The sequence below is a fragment of the Aedes aegypti genome, chromosome 3 (assembly GCF_002204515.2).
Source record: "Aedes aegypti strain LVP_AGWG chromosome 3, AaegL5.0 Primary Assembly, whole genome shotgun sequence".
In the NCBI taxonomy this organism is placed as follows: Eukaryota; Metazoa; Arthropoda; class Insecta; order Diptera; family Culicidae; genus Aedes; species Aedes aegypti.
The window spans coordinates 135,619,883-135,638,606 of NC_035109.1; the positions used below are offsets into that span (position 1 = coordinate 135,619,883).

At 38.6% G+C, this 18,724-nt stretch overlaps 1 protein-coding gene across 1 annotated transcript in view; it reads right to left on the reverse strand.

Annotated features, from left to right (window-relative positions):
• The window catches only part of LOC5571457 (protein IWS1 homolog), a 38,908-nt gene extending 27,922 nt beyond the window's left edge, over positions 1 to 10,986 (reverse strand). The window contains exon 1 of the mRNA XM_001659659.2: positions 10,028 to 10,986. Within this exon, the coding sequence (XP_001659709.2) occupies positions 10,028 to 10,682 (655 nt within the window). The 5' untranslated portion in view covers positions 10,683 to 10,986. The remainder of the gene's footprint in view (positions 1 to 10,027) is intronic.
• Positions 10,987 to 18,724: the final 7,738 nt, after the last annotated feature.

Here is an 18,724-nt window from a genome sequence, read left to right on the forward strand (position 1 = left end):
TTCATGGACTGATTCATCAACCGACAACATGAATTCCATAGTTTTCCACATAAGTTCCTGAAGCTTTCAATTTCAAATTCGTATACGTCAACCTATGGCTGCATAGGTCATCACCCGACATGGATTCAGTGTGTTTAACTTATGGTTATTTTGTGTCATGATCATCATGTTCAAGTTGGTCGATTTGAAATCGATGAGCTTGCTGTCGATTTCCGTGTTCCAAATTTCAAAATTGTTAGTGATCAACCCATAGTGAACTAAATTGCGGTCGGACCTCAAACGACAGTCATCATCATGTTCCAAAGAGAAGAAGCAAATTCTGAAGCTGAAAGTGTTAGAGGAAAATTTGCGGATTCGTTTTTCTTTTTATTAGTGAAGATGTCCGAGTGAATATAGTTCATTCTTATTTTCTATGAATAAAATGCATTACTTCCAGCGTTGGATATAATGTATGGTGTTAGAGAAAAATTCCACTAACAGATTTTCCTAGCTTTCAGCTTCGAATAATATGAAATATGTTAATCCCGGGCTTCCCAAATTATGGATTTGCGGCGCCTGCTTGTTGCTGACTCACTTGTTTGAGAAAAAAAAACATTGAAGTGAGCTTGCGACAAGCAGAGGAGCCTCGAATCCATATTTTAGGGAGCAAGATTTCTTCTATCAAATTTCTTCTTTCAGTCTCATGACATTCATATTCTATCACACATGACTATCTAATGCCACTACATTTCGAAAATAATAAGCAAATCAGATGGTTCTCATGATTTAATATTTAGGCATTCATGTTTCTTTCACATGATAACCTAATATTGATATACATGTTATTATACCGTGAAGTCAATGACAAAATCCATATGGCTACCACACTCAAGTCATGTGGTTTTCCTCATTGCGCAAATCTATAAGTAAAACACACGACCTTGGCGTGTAGATTTTTCTCAGTGTAGTGATCCATAATATGGACCAGGAAATGATCGTTTACCACGGTTATGGATCACTTCCAAAAAATGTAGATTTCTGCCATTTTAAGCATTGGTTTCGACATTTTCAGACAATAGCACTAAGGATAAAACGAATAAAACATTAAGGTTTGTAAATTTCATTTTTAGCAGACAAAATTGGGTGGAAAACTTGGTGTGGAGCGTAAACAGTTGATTTCTCAGTTACTACAATGCAGTATCACAAAAAAGGGCATTTTACCCTTGTTTCCAACTCTAGCGCTGCTATTTTTTGCAGTAATATGTGACACATTGTTAACTTTCGCCAAATCATGCAATACAGATGCATTGAGTTGAAAATCTCTTGATTTTGCGCACTGATCCGTAATATGTCACAATTTGATCCATAATATGGTTTTCAGAAACCGATAACATTTTTATTTTTTATGCAATCCTATGTAAATATTACACTCAAAACAGTTTACTAACCGAAGTTCCAATTTGAAACGAATCAATTCGTGCTTTTAAATTACAATTTTACGTTTCCCATGTCGTTTTATTTAATTTTATAGGTTGGAATCCACACTTTTTGATCCATAACTGTGGGGTCATGGTACTACTGTATCCTTCGAATTGGTCCATGCACGAGTTCACTAATTTGACGTTTGAGCGGTGCCGAATTCACTCGTTGCCATGAGCTGTGTTGTTATCAGTGGCGACTCGTAACCTCACTTTTTACCTGTTCTACGAATCTAAAAATGGTTAATTCGGCAGTTTTAGATTAAAAAGCCAACAGTAAATCATTGGAATCGTCCTTTCTAATAGATCTCTTCTCAATATATGCAAATTTGTAGCTGAAATTCAAGAATTTCTATTCGTGGAACAGATAGACTTGAGGTTAGGGAATCGCCACTGGTTGTTATACTCACCAAAATGGTTTTGATAAGTAAATTTGATTGTTGCATAGGATTCATTGAATGTAGCGCGGTTGTTTCGCCATGGCCAGAATCATTTCTCGAGCACGGAGAAAATAACAATTGTGATTGAACACTAAAAAAAAAAGTCACCGAATAATCAAAGTTTATGAATTAAAGACTATTTTCTATTCTTCTTTCATTTATTCTGGGATTCTTCCGTAAGTTCATCTACGACTATAAATTGAATCACTATAGAGTTTTTCAAGAAATTCCACAGCTCTGGGATTTTTTCTGAAAATCCTCCTGGAATTCTTCGGAAAATCTCACTGAGATTCTTCCTGGAATCTCTCATCAATTCTTCCGTAAATTTATCAAGGATTATCCCAAAGATCTCTCTTAAGTTTTTCAGGTAATCCAGGTAATCCATAAACCTATCCAGTCTTGGGAACTGTGACCACAATTCACCACAGTTCATCGATTCTGCCATTCCACCAAAACACAAAGCAGCAGCAGCATCAATACCATCAGGCGTTGCGCTGCCAACGGTTCACACACTGCTTGACTGTTTTTGTCTCTCCACTATGACTATTTTCGGGCAGCCATTCCAAGCAGAATGATTGAAAAAAGTGTTAAATCATTCAATCGCTAATATTTCGCTTGTGTTTTCAACTAATTGAAATCTATTAGCTCTAACAGAAAGACCACAATCATTCCGTTACGTTACATATAAACAAGTTCAATTTCATACTGCCTTTATCGAGCAAAAATGCAAAACCCCGAAAACCGCAAAAATCGTGTCACCACTGTGCTCGAGTCATTTCGCATTCGGGGTTGAAAAACGTTAGGAAGAAGAAGATTACATTTTTTGAAGAGCCGTGACATTTTTTGTTTTGAACCGTCATGGTTTGCTTTGGATTTTGATGGTCGTGTAGAAAGATGTAAATGTAGAGGCGGTAAATGTTTGCTCCAGTACTTTTCTCATCCCTGAACCTATCTCGAGCTGTTCCGTTCCAAAATCCTTTTTGGATTATTCCGGAAATGCTTTTGGATTTCCTTTTGCCATTGGATTCTTCCAATTCCAGATTTTATCTGAAATTCCTCTTAGTTTCTTTCAGAAATGCTTCTGAAATTGTAATGGTTATCTCTCTGATCGCTCTGTGATATTGATCACAGAGGGATTTCTGCCAGAATACAAAAAAATATGTACAAAAGAATAACAGAGAATGAATGAATCTAATGATTTATGCAATGTTCAAAGCCACCACTATGACTGAAGCAGTCATATCAGCAGTGTGGGTCTTTAATGTAGATGGACCGTCCATGGAAAAACTCATTCAATCCAAGTTCATCCTCAACTTCCGCTTTGGAGAAATACAGTTGAGGAAAGTAAAGAGCACAACCCCAAACTCCAATGACAATCCAACTGGACAGCCGACCCAAGAGAAATCTGAGGAGGCCTCTAGAAGCATCCCACAACCAACTCCCACCATACAGGCTAGCTTGTCTTCCTCTGATGGAAAAGATGCATATTTGACCTCACTTCCTGGCCCAAGCGGTGTCACCTCAATGGCTCCCAATAAGGGCAGTGGAAATGTCAAAAGTGTAAAATTGACCACAGGGGATAAGCCAGCAGGCCTAGGTAAGGGAAAGGACAAAAACCAAAATCTAAGACATCCCCCAAAATCAAAAGTTGATGATCCGCAACATCCAAAGAAGGACGGCAAACGTCCGGAAAATGCGGAACGCCTCAGCAATGATTAAAATCCTCCAAGTGAATCTCCATCATGCTCAGTGCGCAACAGATGTGCTTTGCAGGAGATTCACAAAAGAACACCTTTCCGTGGCACTGATTCAAGAGCCATGGGTCAACAAAACTCGAATACAAGGTATTCAACTAAACTCGTGTAGGTTGGTATATGATGACAGCCAGCTCTCTCCCAGAGCAGCTATTCTAATACGCAATGATACTAAATGTTTTCCAATTACAGAATTCATCAAAAGGGACATCGTAGCGGTCAGGATGGAGGTTTCTACTGCTAGGGGCAGTACTGAGATCATTATGGTTTCGGCGTATTTCCCTGGCGACGCAGAAGACATTCCTCCTCCAGAGATGGCTGCTCTTGTCTCTTACAGTCAAAAACACAACATCCCCTTCGTCATCGGTTGTGACGCCAATGCTCATCACCTTGTATGGGGAAGCACAAACACAAATATCAGAGGTGAGCATCTTTTGCAGTTTCTTTCCTCCAAAAATATTGACATATGCAATGTCGGTGATAAGCCTACATTTGAAAACATCTTACGACAAGAAGTCCTTGATCTGACTTTATGCAGTCAATCCATCTCGGATAAAATAAAAAACTGGCATGTTTCTAATGAAATATCTATGTCAGACCATAAACATATAGTCTTCGAGTGGGAAGGGGGTCTAATGATTCAAAAGTCGTTTAAAGATCCCAAGAAAACTGATTGGGAAACCTACTCAGCTATTCTCCGTTCTGAAGACTATATAATAGAGCCGAATATTCAGACAATTATACAGTTAGAAGCAGCTTCGGATTCTATTAAAAACAAAATTCTAAATGCTTATCAAGAGAGCTGTCCGATCAAAACAGTTAGTTCGAACAGAGATGTTCCATGGTGGAACTTCAACCTTGATAAACTCAGGAAAACTGCTCGGAAGGAATTCAACCGAGCCAAACGCACTTCTGATTGGAGTCTATACCGAAAGGCTCTGACAGAGTATAACAAAGAAATGAGACGAGCAAAACGGAAATCATGGGTTCTCATGTGTGAAAGCATTGAGAAAACTCCCGTAGCTGCTCGACTTCATAAAACTCTTTCGAAGGATCACTCCAATGGTTTGGGAAGTCTTCAAAGGACTGACGGTTCACTCACTGTGGAACCTCGTGAAACACTGAGTGAAATGCTAAGAGTTCACTTTCCTGATTCAATCCCACAAACGAGTCTAAATGCTGAAGGTGCCAGACTTGACGTCTCAGTTCCACACGGGTTCCTATCAGGGGACTCAGGAGCAAAAAGGGACGCAATAAAGGTTGCCAAAGAAGCTTTTACTCGCGATAGGGTTGTTAGGGCAGTGAGATCTTTCGAGCCATTCAAATCTGCTGGCATGGATGGAATCTTCCCAGCGCTTATCCAAAAAGAGGAAGAGACACTGATTCCACACATGGTAGAGATTTTTAAGGCAAGTTTAGTTCTGGGACACATTCCAAATGATTGGCGTCAAGTTCGAGTTGTCTTTATTCCAAAAGCAGGAAAAAAGGACAAAACCAACCCTAAAGCATTCCGACCGATAAGCCTATCCTCGGTAATGCTTAAAATCATGGAGAAGGTATTATGCGAGTATATAGATTCTAAATTTATGAAAACTATGCCTCTTTCTAAATCCCAATTTGCTTATCAAAGCGGAAAATCAACGGTCTCAGCACTGCACACGCTAGTGAACAAGATCGAGAAAACCTTTAATGCAAAAGAAATCGCTCTTATAGCATTTCTTGATATTGAGGGCGCGTTCGATAACGCTTCTTATTCGTCTATAGGTTCGGCAATGTTGAGGAGAAACTTCGACCCATGCATTGCAACCTGGGTACATGCTATGCTAGCAAATCGACAGATCTCATCTGAGCTGAGTGATTCGCGCATTACTGTAATGGCTACAAGGGGATGCCCTCAAGGGGGAGTACTATCTCCCTTATTGTGGTCATTAGTGGTGGACGAACTGCTAGATTGCTTAGAAAGAAGGGGTTTTGAAGTTGTTGGATACGCAGATGACGTAGTCATTATTGTACGAGGCAAATTTGACAGCGTTATTTCATCAAGGATGCAAATTGCTCTCAATCACACACTCTCCTGGTGTCAAAAAGAGAAACTAGGAATAAACCCTTCAAAAACAACAATTGTACCGTTCACAAAAAGACGAAAGGTACAACTCCACCCTCTTTTCTTGAACCAAATACAATTAGTTTACTCAAATGAGGTCAAGTATCTTGGCATCACACTTGACGCAAAACTAAATTGGAACACCCATCTTCAAACAATCATAAATAAAGGTCTCAATTCACTCTGGGTTTGCTCAAAGACCTGTGGTAAAACATGGGGTCTAAAACCCAGTATGATCATGTGGATCTATAAAACAATCGTTCGGCCTAGAATAACCTATGCGTCCCTTGTTTGGTGGCCTAAGACAAAGGAAGCTACGGCTAGAGCTAAGCTGAACAAAATTCAACGTACTGCCTGTATTGCCATAACCGGTGCAGTTCGTAGTACCCCCTCGTTTGCCCTAGATGCTATACTCAATCTGCCCCGGCTGGATCAATTCATAAAGCTGGATGCTGAGAAAAGTGCTCTTCGGCTAAAACGATCAACAGTCCTACTGTCAGGGGACTTAACAGGTCACCTCAGTATATTAAACGAATTTTCGATAAATCCTATTGTTGAAAAATGTAGTGACTGGATGGAAAAAGTGGTAAACTATGACTCGCCATTCACGGTGGTCTTTCCTTCTCGTGAGGAATGGGAAGGAGGTGGACCCACCATTTCACCGGGATCTATTAAATTCTACACAGATGGTTCAAAAATGAATAATTTGACAGGGTCTGGAGTATACGGACCGAAAACCAAAATCTCTGTCTCTCTTGGACAGTGGCCTACAGTATTTCAAGCAGAAGTCTATGCAATCAAGGAATGTGCGCAGCTGTGTCTGAAAAGAAATTACAGACATGCCACCATATGTATTTTCTCTGATAGTCAAGCAGCGCTTCAATCTTTGAAGGCTTTCACTTGCAACTCAAAACTTGTGTGGGAATGCATTCTTGCACTGAAATCCCTAGCTGAACGCAATCGAGTTAAACTATATTGGATCCCAGGACATACGGGTCTAGAGGGTAACGAAATTGCCGATCAGCTAGCAAGGAATGGATCAACCAATATGTTCATTGGTCCAGAGCCATTCCTTGGCATTTCAAACTCTGCACTAAACACGGAATTGAACAACTGGTTGTTCGATCAAATTCAATCAAATTGGAATACAGTTTCCAATGCGAATCAGTCCAAAAGGTTCGTAACAATAAACACGACACAAACACAAAAACTTATAGGTCTCAACAAAAGGGATCTCAGAACATACATCGGTCTAATAACTGGTCACTGCCCAAGCAGATACCACTTATACAAGATCGGTGTCGTCCAAAACACAAATTGCCGTTTCTGTGACGAGACGGACGAAACCTCACAACACCTTCTCTGCTCTTGCAGTGCACACATCCATCGTAGGTTCAAAATATTTGGCAAGCACTACTTACAGCCAGCTGATATTTGGAACGCATCCCCCAGGGAGGTGGTTAGCTTTATTAGGCTGATCACGCCAGATTGGGGGAACTACAACACTGCAACCTAGGACTTCTGCCCATCAATGGCAGATGGTTCAAAGTTCAGTCAAATGCGCAAAGTATTCCGGAGGCACATTTGCTACTGGAAAACATTGTGTACATAGAGTAATAGGGTATATCACAATAGTCCTAAAAAATGGACGCAGTGATCCCACACCCGACAGAAGAAGAAGAAGAGAAGTCCAAGTAGGTGTAAAATTTACTAATCAAATTGTTATTGGATTACGTTTTTCTAATGGATCCAATAAATAATAATTTAAATATTTTGAATTGGAATGCTCGTTCTTTGCATGGTAAAGAGGACGGGATGTTTAATTTTCTTTCAGCTAATAACGTGCATATAGCAGTTATTACTGAAACGTATTTCAAACCTGGATCTAAACTCAAAAGTAATCCGAACTTTTTTGTTTATCGTAATTATCGACTTGATGGGGCATATGGGGGAGTTGCAATCATCATTCATAGGCGTATAAAACATCACCTGTTTTCGTCATTTGAAACTAAAGTTTTTGAAACTTTAAGTGTTTCAGTTGAAACACAGCTTGGTAAATATACTTTCATAGCTGCCTATTTGCCTTTTCAATGCTCTGGACAGCAAGTTAATTTGCTCCAAACTGACTTGCGAAAATTGACTCGCAATACTGCCCATAAACGCATAATTGTCCCATGTGAATAGGAAAACCTGCAAACATGGGACTGACATGCGTTTATGGGCAGAATAAGTCAAAAAAATTTGTCTTTGGTGACTTTAATGCCAAACATCGGTCATGGAATAATTCTCAAAGTAATTCCAACGGCAGAATTTTATTTGATGAGTGTTCCTCAGGATATTTCTCAATTCAATCCCTTGATAGCCCTACATGTTTTTCCTCTTCTAGAAATCCATCTACGATTGACTTGGTCTTAACCGACTCTAGTCATCTTTGTAGCCAATTAGTTACTCATGCTGATTTTGATTCTGATCATGTCCCTGTTACATTTCAAATATCCCATGAAGCGATTCTCAATCCTATCAGCTCCACTTTCAATTATTTACGAGCCGACTGGAATACATATGAAACGTATGTTGACTCTAATCTTGATGTTAACATTTCTTTGGAAACTAAACTTGATATTGACAATGCTCTTGAAACTTTAACAAATTCCATTGTTGAAGCCAGGAGCATTGCAATTCCAAAATGTGAAGTAAAATTTGAATCCGTGATTATGACGATGATCTTAAACTCTTGATCCGTCTTAAAAATGTCTTAAAAACACTCGCGATCCTGCTATGAAAATTATATAGCAGGTTCTGCAAAAAGAAATTAAATAACGATTTTCACAATTAAGAAACAATAGGGCGGTATTCAAAACTGAAAATGCAAAAGATGGCTCTTTTTCAGTGATAGTAAAAGCGAAATGCTGAAGCAAATAAACCACCACGGAAGATGAACTAAATACAAAAAGTTATGTATTCACATTTCGCTTGATTTCTAATCACTACTTTTTTGACCCGGTTTCCTAGTTGCAAGTATTTTACGTTTTTGATTATTTTCCATACGTTTTGACAGTTCTCGACTACCATTCTTCCATGTACTTGTGCTGAATTTGAGAAAGCATTCGACAGTGCTTGGCATGAAGGCTTCAGTTTTCCAACATACATTATTAGAATAATTCAAAGTTATCTGTCAAATCGTACTCTTTCTGTAAAAGCTCAAGGCAGAATTTTGGGACCAATATTATACAATATTTTCACATCTGACTTACCTGAGATACCTCTGGGATGTCAAAAATCCTTGTTTGCGGATGACACAGGCCTTTCCGCCAAAGGACGAAGTCTGCGTGTCATCTGTAGCCGGTTGCAAAAAAGTTTGAATATTTTTTCTTCGGACTTGCAAAAATGGAAGATTTCTCCTAATGCTTCCAAAACTCAACTAATAATATTCCCACATAAACCAAAAACTCTTTATTTGAAACCTTCAAGTAGACATGTTGTCACGATGAGAGGGGTTCCAATAAATTGGTCAAATGAACTTAAGTATCTAGGGCTCATGCTAGATAAGAATTTAACTGTCAAAAATCACATTGAGGGCATTCAAATCAAATGTAATAAATATGTAAAATGTCTCTATCCCCTTATTAATAGAAAATCAAAACTTTGTTTTAAGAACAAGCTTTTTATATTCATACAAATGTTCAGGCCAGTCATGTTGTATGCTGTACCAATAGGGATTAGCTGTTGTAATACCAGGAAGAAAGCTTTGCAGAGAATTCAAAATAAAATTTTGAAAATGATTCTGAGGCTTCCTCTCTGGTATAGTACCAATGAGTTACATAGAATATACAATGTTGAAACATTGGAACAAATGTCAAATAAAATAATTAATAATTTAAGACAAAATTCGTTGCAATCTTCCATTGCCACGATTAATGAGTTATATATTTAGGTTAAGTAAATCGAAAGCGTTCTATTTTCTCTTATGAGCAGGTGAAATCAACTCATTGGAAAAAATCTGAACTGCTACGGCAAATGAAATGTAATATGTTGTTAACAAAATGTTAATAAAATCTTAAATTTGTTTTACCAAATTAGGATGATACTGTTGTCTAATAACACAGAACACCTAGATATAAGAAAAGAATGTAATGTTTGAAATCATACTAATAAAAAAAGTAAGCTCCATTCTACATAGTTATACGCACGGCGATGGCATAGGACACTAAGTCGAGAAATAAGCTATGTCCCAGTTAAGTCGTAATAAGAATTATAAAAACTAAAGCTCACCTTCAACAACATTTGGAACTGTTTCTTGCGTTGATTTCTCATTCACAGCTATCTCAGCGTTGCTGTTCGAAACTTCAGGAACAGTATCAGCAACTGGTCCTTGATTATCTTGTGGAAATATTAATGTTTCCGACGGTCCAACGTTCTCAGTCGCGTTGGGCTCAACGACGTCTACTGGTGGAACCGCTGCCGGAGGATTGACGACCGATACCGGCGGATGATAAAAATCGGAGGGTTGAGCACTAGGAGCTCCTTGCGGATCGAAGCTTTGTGCATTATACATTCCGTCTATCCCAACGGGAGCAACCATAGGTGGCATCTGCACTGCTGTGTCCGGAAGCTGTCCACCGTAAGCTGGCATGTTGTTATATGGAGTGAATCCCGCTGTAACTTCTGGCGGAACCGACGGCATCATCCCGTTAGCATGAACCGATGGAATCGGTACGGGATTTGGTGGAATAAGATGCTGTTGCTGATGATGATGATGTTCTTGTGCTGCCATGGGAGGAACATATCCAAAGGGCGGTACTTCTGTTGCGAAGTACGGATTTTGACCGGGAACGGCGCTTTCAATCGGTAGGTCCGTATTTTTCTCCGGGGGATTTCCCGCATACGAATTGAACCCCGGTGGGATGCTGTACGGGTATTGATCCATTTTTTTTTCCTTCAAGATGCGCTCTTTTTCTATGTTTACGCCATTAAGGAAGACGCCGCGAAAATAAGGCGGCTTGTTGATTTCGATTCGGGGCTAGGGTTCTTCCTAGAAAATCAAACCTCCGTCAAGCACGGGTTCACCACTCTATCAAGTACACTTTATTATGCACAGCAAACCGCTCCACAATTGCACCGAAAACACACCGAATTTATGAGAAAATTGTCCCAAACCGAGAAAACATTGCAAAATTTTGCACCCACCACAAGCGGACTTTTCGGAGAATGACAACCGTTTTGACAGTTCTTCTTGTTTCTCGACTTTCTGGGTTTTGTTGTTTTCATTTTTCTTATTGGATTTTTCTCTTCTCTCTGCATGATTCTGGCTGTCGTGTTTTGTGGGTGGGTTTGGTGGAGGCGACTGGACGGAGAGACACGCGCTAACCGCACTAACACAAAGACCAACTGTGTGAAACATAAAACATAGGGGAGAATGTAGCAAAATGCACAAACTATTATTCAAACTAAATATACTGCTTCGCGACTAATATTGGGTGAACCAACGTACGAAGTTCGATTTTTTACCAACTTCGCCGCGTCGCGAGTCACTTCGCTATAGTGCCCATTAGTGATCCTTTATATGAGAGATAAGCGGAAGTAGGATGGAATGATTTGGCAACAGACCAGCAGTGCTGAGTTTGCTCGGCGTCGGGAATAATAATTTATATATTTAATATAAAATTGTAACACAGACATGACTTCCTCATTGCTTAAATGTGTATTTTGTTCCGTTATAGATTTTTGAGCTATATTTCCAAACAAATAAACAGCAAAAAATATCAACAAATTAATATCGCATTGACAACAATTCAAAAAAGGAAAATATTTCATATATTTTGCTCTATGCAAAACAACGCTGAAAAGATAATTTCAAGCGGATTACATTACTCATTAAAGAAAAGTTTAAAACAAACATTACGCATGTTCGTTTGGCTCACGCTTTGACAGTTCTCGCTGCTCGATTGGCTCCCACTTTGACAGAAATGTCAGCTTCCGCGAATCTCTCTTATAAAAGATCACTAGTGCGCATCTATGCCCTCTGCCGTCTGCATTATGCGCACTATTGAGAATCGAGTTGCGACGCGGCGAAGTCGATCAAAATTCAAACTTCGCACAATGGTTGACCCATTTTCCAACGCGTAGCAGTATATGATACCCATCGTTAAGGCATGTGTACATCCGAAGGTGATGATTTGTGAGTACTATCTACTTTTAATTAAATTTTGTAAGATATTGAAATTAAGTTTGATCGATATATTCCGATAGGTTAAAAATGCGTTGTATTAGAGCAGTGGTGCACAAGCTGCAGCATATTGCGGACCAAATCACCGGTTTTCATCAGAGCTGCGAGTCGCAAAGGAAAATTGAAGGCTACGAAAATGCATCCAAATGTAACTAACCTCGATAAAATCAGATTAAGAGCATCATTACCACCTCACTGTGACAGAGCCTGCCTGTACTTTCACAATGGATTACCTGCTTAGCTCTTGTCCACAGTTGATCAGCAGAAGTTTTCTCGTTTCTTTTTGTATGGGGAAAGGCATCTAACTTCAAATTTCTCGTAAATGAAAGCATTAATCGAAAGAAAATATTTGGTAGGCGTAATATTCATTATCATTACGTACAACCGGTACTAAATATTTTTGAAAATAGTTCACATTTTTTAGAAATAATTCGTTAGATGCATTTCGCCATACGAATATTTTTCGCGTTACCTTTTAGCGATTTTTCGTGCATAAACACTAGCGAAAGTGTGAAACTATGTGGTGAGTCTGAGTAGCGAATCAGGCCAAGTATGTAACCCATTATTAACTGAGAGCTTTCTTTGCCAAATTTGCCATTTTCGCATTCGTATATCGTGTGGCAAGTACGATGATACTCTATGCCCAGGGAAGTCAAGGAAATTTCCATCACCAAAATAACATGGACCGACCGGGAATCGAATCTTTAGACACCTTCAGCAAATTGAATATTTAGTTACACAATCATGCTGTGTTATGAATAGTGTTACAAGACGCACTCTTATTAGAGTACCGATCATTGCTTTGTCTCGACTGTTATATTGCGGTGTGCATTTGAGGTGCAAATCTTCACTAAATGTCCTTCAAATGCGGTAAGACAAAACAATCAAAGGACACCTAGCAACGATTACACATATCACCGCCAACCAAGCATAGATAAGCTTACTTTGACATCGGATTGCCTGTAGAAAATCATACCGCGTTTGGTGTTCTCGCATCTGATATTTGCGTTGCAAACGCACACAGCAATATTGTGCATTCAGATTAATTTTAGTCCGAACTTCGTTAGGGAATTGAAATATCACTAACAAAAGTTCGCCGAAGTTCGGCGTCGGCATTCTAACGAAGTGCTACGCCGCCAAAGGCAATCCTTATGCGTCGGTGAAGCACTAAATTAGAATGCTGACGCCTAACTTCGCCGAAGTTGTGACTGCCGAACTTCTAATTGGCTTGTTTAGAGGTATCCTGTTTTTAACATATTCTGATTTTACGTAAAAAACTGAGCCAGAATCCAAAGTTTCATAATTTTTAGTGCCCTGGAACTATTTTTAAAACACGTTTGAATTTAGTATGGAAAACGCGTTTGAATCACCCCTCGGCAAAATTTACTTCGGGACGAGCTTGTCATTGTGTAAAATGAAATGTCATTCAGTCAACGGAATGAAATCTGTTTTAAATCATTTACTATATCAAAATTAAGATATTAAAGCGCAATTAAACCGTGTTACACTTAGAAAAATGTGCTCTTTCGATCAAGTTACAAGAACCTGTGAATTTCTCTTCACTAAACAACCCAATTGTCACTCGAATTGTCAATACTGCCGTGAATCACAAGTCAGTCCCATCTGTAAAAAGTAGGCATTGAGAAAATCGGTTGTGAAGTTTCCAAACTTGTTTTCCATGTGAATATTCAAAAAATTCCAGAGGATTGGGACATGTTCAAATTTTAATGAAACTTTCACAATTTCCTTTGCACTACTATACAATTACGAGAAAAATATAAAGATGATTAAAAACCGGTTCATTTTTGTGTTACACGTTGCGGGAATCTGTAGTGGGACTGATATGCGGTTACTTTTCATTATGGGACAATTCGACTTACTGCTTTTTTCCGAACAAATCATAGACTCAAGATAATATTCTATTGATTTATGTGCGCACCTACATTGGGTTTTGCGCGAAATCGAAATGTTATCAATGAATCTGACACGTACATTTCATTTATTACTTTTATCGAATGTATTGATGATGCACATCACTTGAAGGGATGATTTGCTGCATGTACCAGAGATATTCTGAATGAAATCACAACTAACTTCCAAACTTACAAACAATGTTAAGTTCGAAGTTGTTAATGATTCAGATGAAGTATGATTGATCAGAAGCTTTAAGCCAGTATTTTGCATACAATGAAATATAGATCACACATAAAAATAAAACAGTTTATTTTACATATTATATTTTGTATAATTTATTAAGTATTGTGATATCGGAAAAGATAGCCATACAACCGAGGGGCCCAGATAGCCGTAGTGGTAAACGCGCAGCTATTCAGCATGACCATGCTGAGGGTCGTGGGTTCGAATCCCGCTGGTCGAGGATCTTTTCGGGTTGGATTTTTTCTCGATTTTAGGGCATAGAGTATCTTCGTACCTGCCACACGATATACACATGCAAAAATGGTCAATCGGCAACGAAAGCTCTCAGTTAATAACTGTGGAAGTGCTCATAAGAACACTAATCTGAGAAGCAGGCTTTGTCCCAGTTGGGACGTAACGCCAGAAAGAAGAAGAAGAAGAAGCCATACAACCGATACAACCAGGTAGACAATCCTCACCAGATGACTATTGTCTATATATTTGTGTGGTTCCATGTAACATTGTTGCAGGCTTTTTTTCGGTACCCCAATACTTTCTTCGATGTTGATCCTCTAGGACAGTGGTCATCAAACTGCGGCCCCCAGTGAAGTTTTGTGCGGCCCGCGGAGTTATTTTAATTACTAGAGTAGTGCCACGTTTGTTGTGATTTCAGAAGTTGAGAATTTATATTACAGATAATTTTTTTTGCTAGCATTTGTCTGTAGTGGGTCCAGTATTTTTTTAAGTACAAGAAAGAAAATAAGTTTTCCAAATATTCGAATTTCAATTACAAAATTTTGCAGAAGTTTTAGTCACAGACAAACAGACGTCACACTCTCATCATTGTCCATCGACCACCTTTTTAACGGTCGAATTAAAAATATAGTAGGTGGCCAATCGACCACCCGCAGCCCTTGCATCGTTTTTGTTCGCGTTTGACGTTTACACACTACCGCCATCTGTTGGCCTGTCGGCCAAACACACTAATTTCAGCATTAGGCGTACATGTCCTCGTGACTATGATTTTGATTGAGATTTGTTCTAAGTGTTACGTCTGTTTGTCTGTGTTTTAGTTTTTGTATGACTAAGGTTTTTTAATATAATTATAATTATTTTACAGTAATTCTTTTTTAAAAATGTTGAAAATATTTACACCGTCTTCAACAGACTGGACGATTATTAACATTAGGCAACGGGCAATACGTAATACCCTGTATCCCAGTGATGAGTTTTTTATTTGACGAAAAATTTCCACCGAATGGAGCGGGAATCGAACCAACACGCCCAAATAACAAACGTCGCTAACCCCACGGCCACGAAGCGCTTAATCTTTGAACGCTTTATTTCTTGAATCGGTACTGGATTGCAGTGTTGCATTTGCACGCGTTCAGTTTGCGTTCCAGTTCAAGCTTTAGAACGAGGGATCAAGTAGACTTGAACATTGAGCAGTTCAAAAATTTGAACCCATGCGAGCTGGAAATTGAACGCGGAATGAAAACTGTCGTCATGGCAGACACACGACTTATTTCAATGTTGCAAAGTTTTGCAAAGATGTTAGGAAACATTTAAGGTGCCGTATATTTGTAACGATTGGAATTCAATATGTTATGATGTAGTGTTTTTCGTATTTTCAGCTTCATTGTGCATTTTGAAGTGAACGGGCCGTTCTTGAGCAGGTGCAGAATCTTGCACGAGAGTTCAATGCTTACTAGGTTCTCGTGCAAAATTAGAACGCGTTCAGTTTACTTTTGGTTCGCGTTCAGTTCAAAATGCATCACTGCTGGATTGTTTATGACCATGATGTTTTTCTTCCGGAAATCCTTCAGTTCTTGACATTTATCTTTGCACGAGAATAAATTTAAATTTGGCATTTATCTTTGCATGAGAATCTAGGGACATCGGTGTTCTTAGGAAAGTTTATCGCTAGTAAAGGCTCAAACGCAATGATAGCGGAACGGCAACGGAAAGCGGAATCGTTTGGGCCTTAACTATCGAACACAATAGGCGTGCATATTCCAGAAGTCACCTGTCGATCCCTAAGACAAGATGTGACACCAGGCTTCTTTTTAGTTTTCTTCTTCTCTTGTATGATCGTTGTGTTGCCAGAAAATTGGTGCACATAAATGAAAATTTAAATGGAGAGAGGCAAAAGCTGAGCACAGAAGATGCTAAAGTTACGCTACAATAATCATTGCTGGTAAGGGCTTGTACATATTGTGCATTCAGATTAACTTTAGACCGAAGTTCATAAGAGAAATGAAATATCACCGAAAGTTCGCCGAAGTTCGGCGTCGGCATTCTACCGAAGTGCTACGCCGACAAAGGCAATCCTTATGCGTCGGCGAAGCACCAAATTAGAATGCCGACGCCGAACTTCGCCGAAATTTTGACTGCCGAACTTCTAATTGTCACTCGAAATGTCAATATATTTCATTATGATTTTAATATATGACTCGCGATAAGAACACCAATATGGAAGATACAATGAAGAAATGCCATTACTTAGTATATTTTTTCTCAAACTATTAAGGCAGCGTCCATTTTTTACGTAACGCTAAAATTGGAAATTTTTGACCTCCTACCCCCCCTCCGTAACGCTTTTTGTATGAAAAAAATAAAATTTTTGTATGAGCCGTAGCGCTTGAGCCTACTCCCCCCCTCCCCCTAGAGCGTTACGTAATTTGTGGATGCCGCCTAAGTATTTTAGTTTTTTTTTTATAAACAATTATGCTAATTTTTCTTACTTTTAGTAAAATTAGTTCAAACAATAAATTATTAACAGGCCAGAAATAGCCATAATACGTTTACGAAGGTTCTTTTTTTATCTAAAAAGTTAAAATTTTTGATTTTTGTGCATCACAGATTTTTACCAAGATTTTTGGAGATTGATTTAACATAAAACAGATTTTTTGAACCTAAAACACAGATGAGATTTGAAAAAAATGTGGCAACATGTCGAGTCGTTTTGATCGGACTCATGAAACAGATATTCTTTAGATCTAGTGGCCCGCGACGTGTTTTAAGAGCACAGTGGTGGCCCGCACAACCAGTTAGGCTGAGGACCACTGCTCTAGGATCTCTTTTTTACCACATGCACATTCTATTGCAGCTATGCATCCATCAAATAGAAATAATAAACCACCAACGCGAAAATGTATGCTTTTTGGCAGTTATGTATCCGACATGTTTCTGCGCGAGAACAATGGAAACAGCAGCGACATTCGTCCTCTATAGTTTTCTATCTCTATTATCCATCAAGTAATCACAATAGGCAAATTTAATGCGCCACCAGCATAGAGGTCGCTAGGTAAGAAGAAGAGAAATGTCATTGCAAATGTTTGTTTACTAGCCACCAGATGTCGAAGTGATTGTTCAGCTTTGAAAATTTTAGCCTATAGCCTAATGCCAATGGAAAATAGTTTAATAATTATTTGATTATGAGCTAATTTTTGGGTCGAAAAATTGAATTTTGGACGTAAACAAACATTTTCAATGACATTTCTCTTCTTCTTACCTAGCGACCTCTATGCTGGTGGCGCATTAAATTTGCCTATTCCCGAGCGAAACTGCGAATAACTTTCCTGGGCTGCCATTTTGTTTACACAATGTGCTTCAAAACGGTATATAGCTTGCACATACATAAAATGTGACTCAAATTATATGTAAGAGACACACTAATGCAAGGTATTTGCTAAAAATGAATCTCATCGCCGGCCCCCGCAGGAGCAAGCGTCAAGATCGAAGGATCAAACACAACTAAGCGAACGCGGTTATTTTTTTTCACTTTCACTCGACCGGCACGCGACATGTTTGATCCTGCCCTCATCGCCGGCCCCGCAGGAGCAAGCGTCAAGGTCGAATAATCACACACACAACTCCGTACTTTGTTACTTCACTTTACTCGAGATAAAGGATAGTTTCAACATTTCACATTGTAAAATACTACAATAATTAGGTTTTGGACACTGAAATTTCAACATCGTGCATAACACCTTTTATAACACTACGGAACATGTTATTGTCTCAAGAATTAAAATGTTGAATTCAATTCCGTTTTCAAAAATATAATAGAACGTTTAGTTTTTGAGATATTGCCTGTTGAAAATGCAAAATTTGACGATTTAAGTGTATGGCGATTTATTTGCCTAATTTGCCACAGAATCCGAACTTCATGTTTTACATAATACTTATCAACGAAAAGTTCATAATATTTTCGATGCTCAAAAGTTATTTTTTGATGGTTTAGAAAAGTATTGTATTTTGCCATGTTGAAAAAGTCGATTTAATCTATGCTTAATCGTACAGTTTAAATCAAATTATATCTTAAGTGAAAGATAAAGTCCTATTCTGCATAGTGGATTAGATTAAAAAAAATAGTAATCATACTTTCAATTTCATGTTAATATCAATAAAACCAATGTTTTATACAACTATGACTGTAGCTTTAAACCTTGCGGTGTTGGAACATTGCTAAAAACAGTATCAGATTTAGAAGTCCATATCTACTAGTGACATATTATTTGATCTTTGAGTCACGCAAAAATGTAATTTATGTTGCGCTGTCTAAAAGACGAATGTAGGATGTTTTGCAAATAAAAAAAAACATC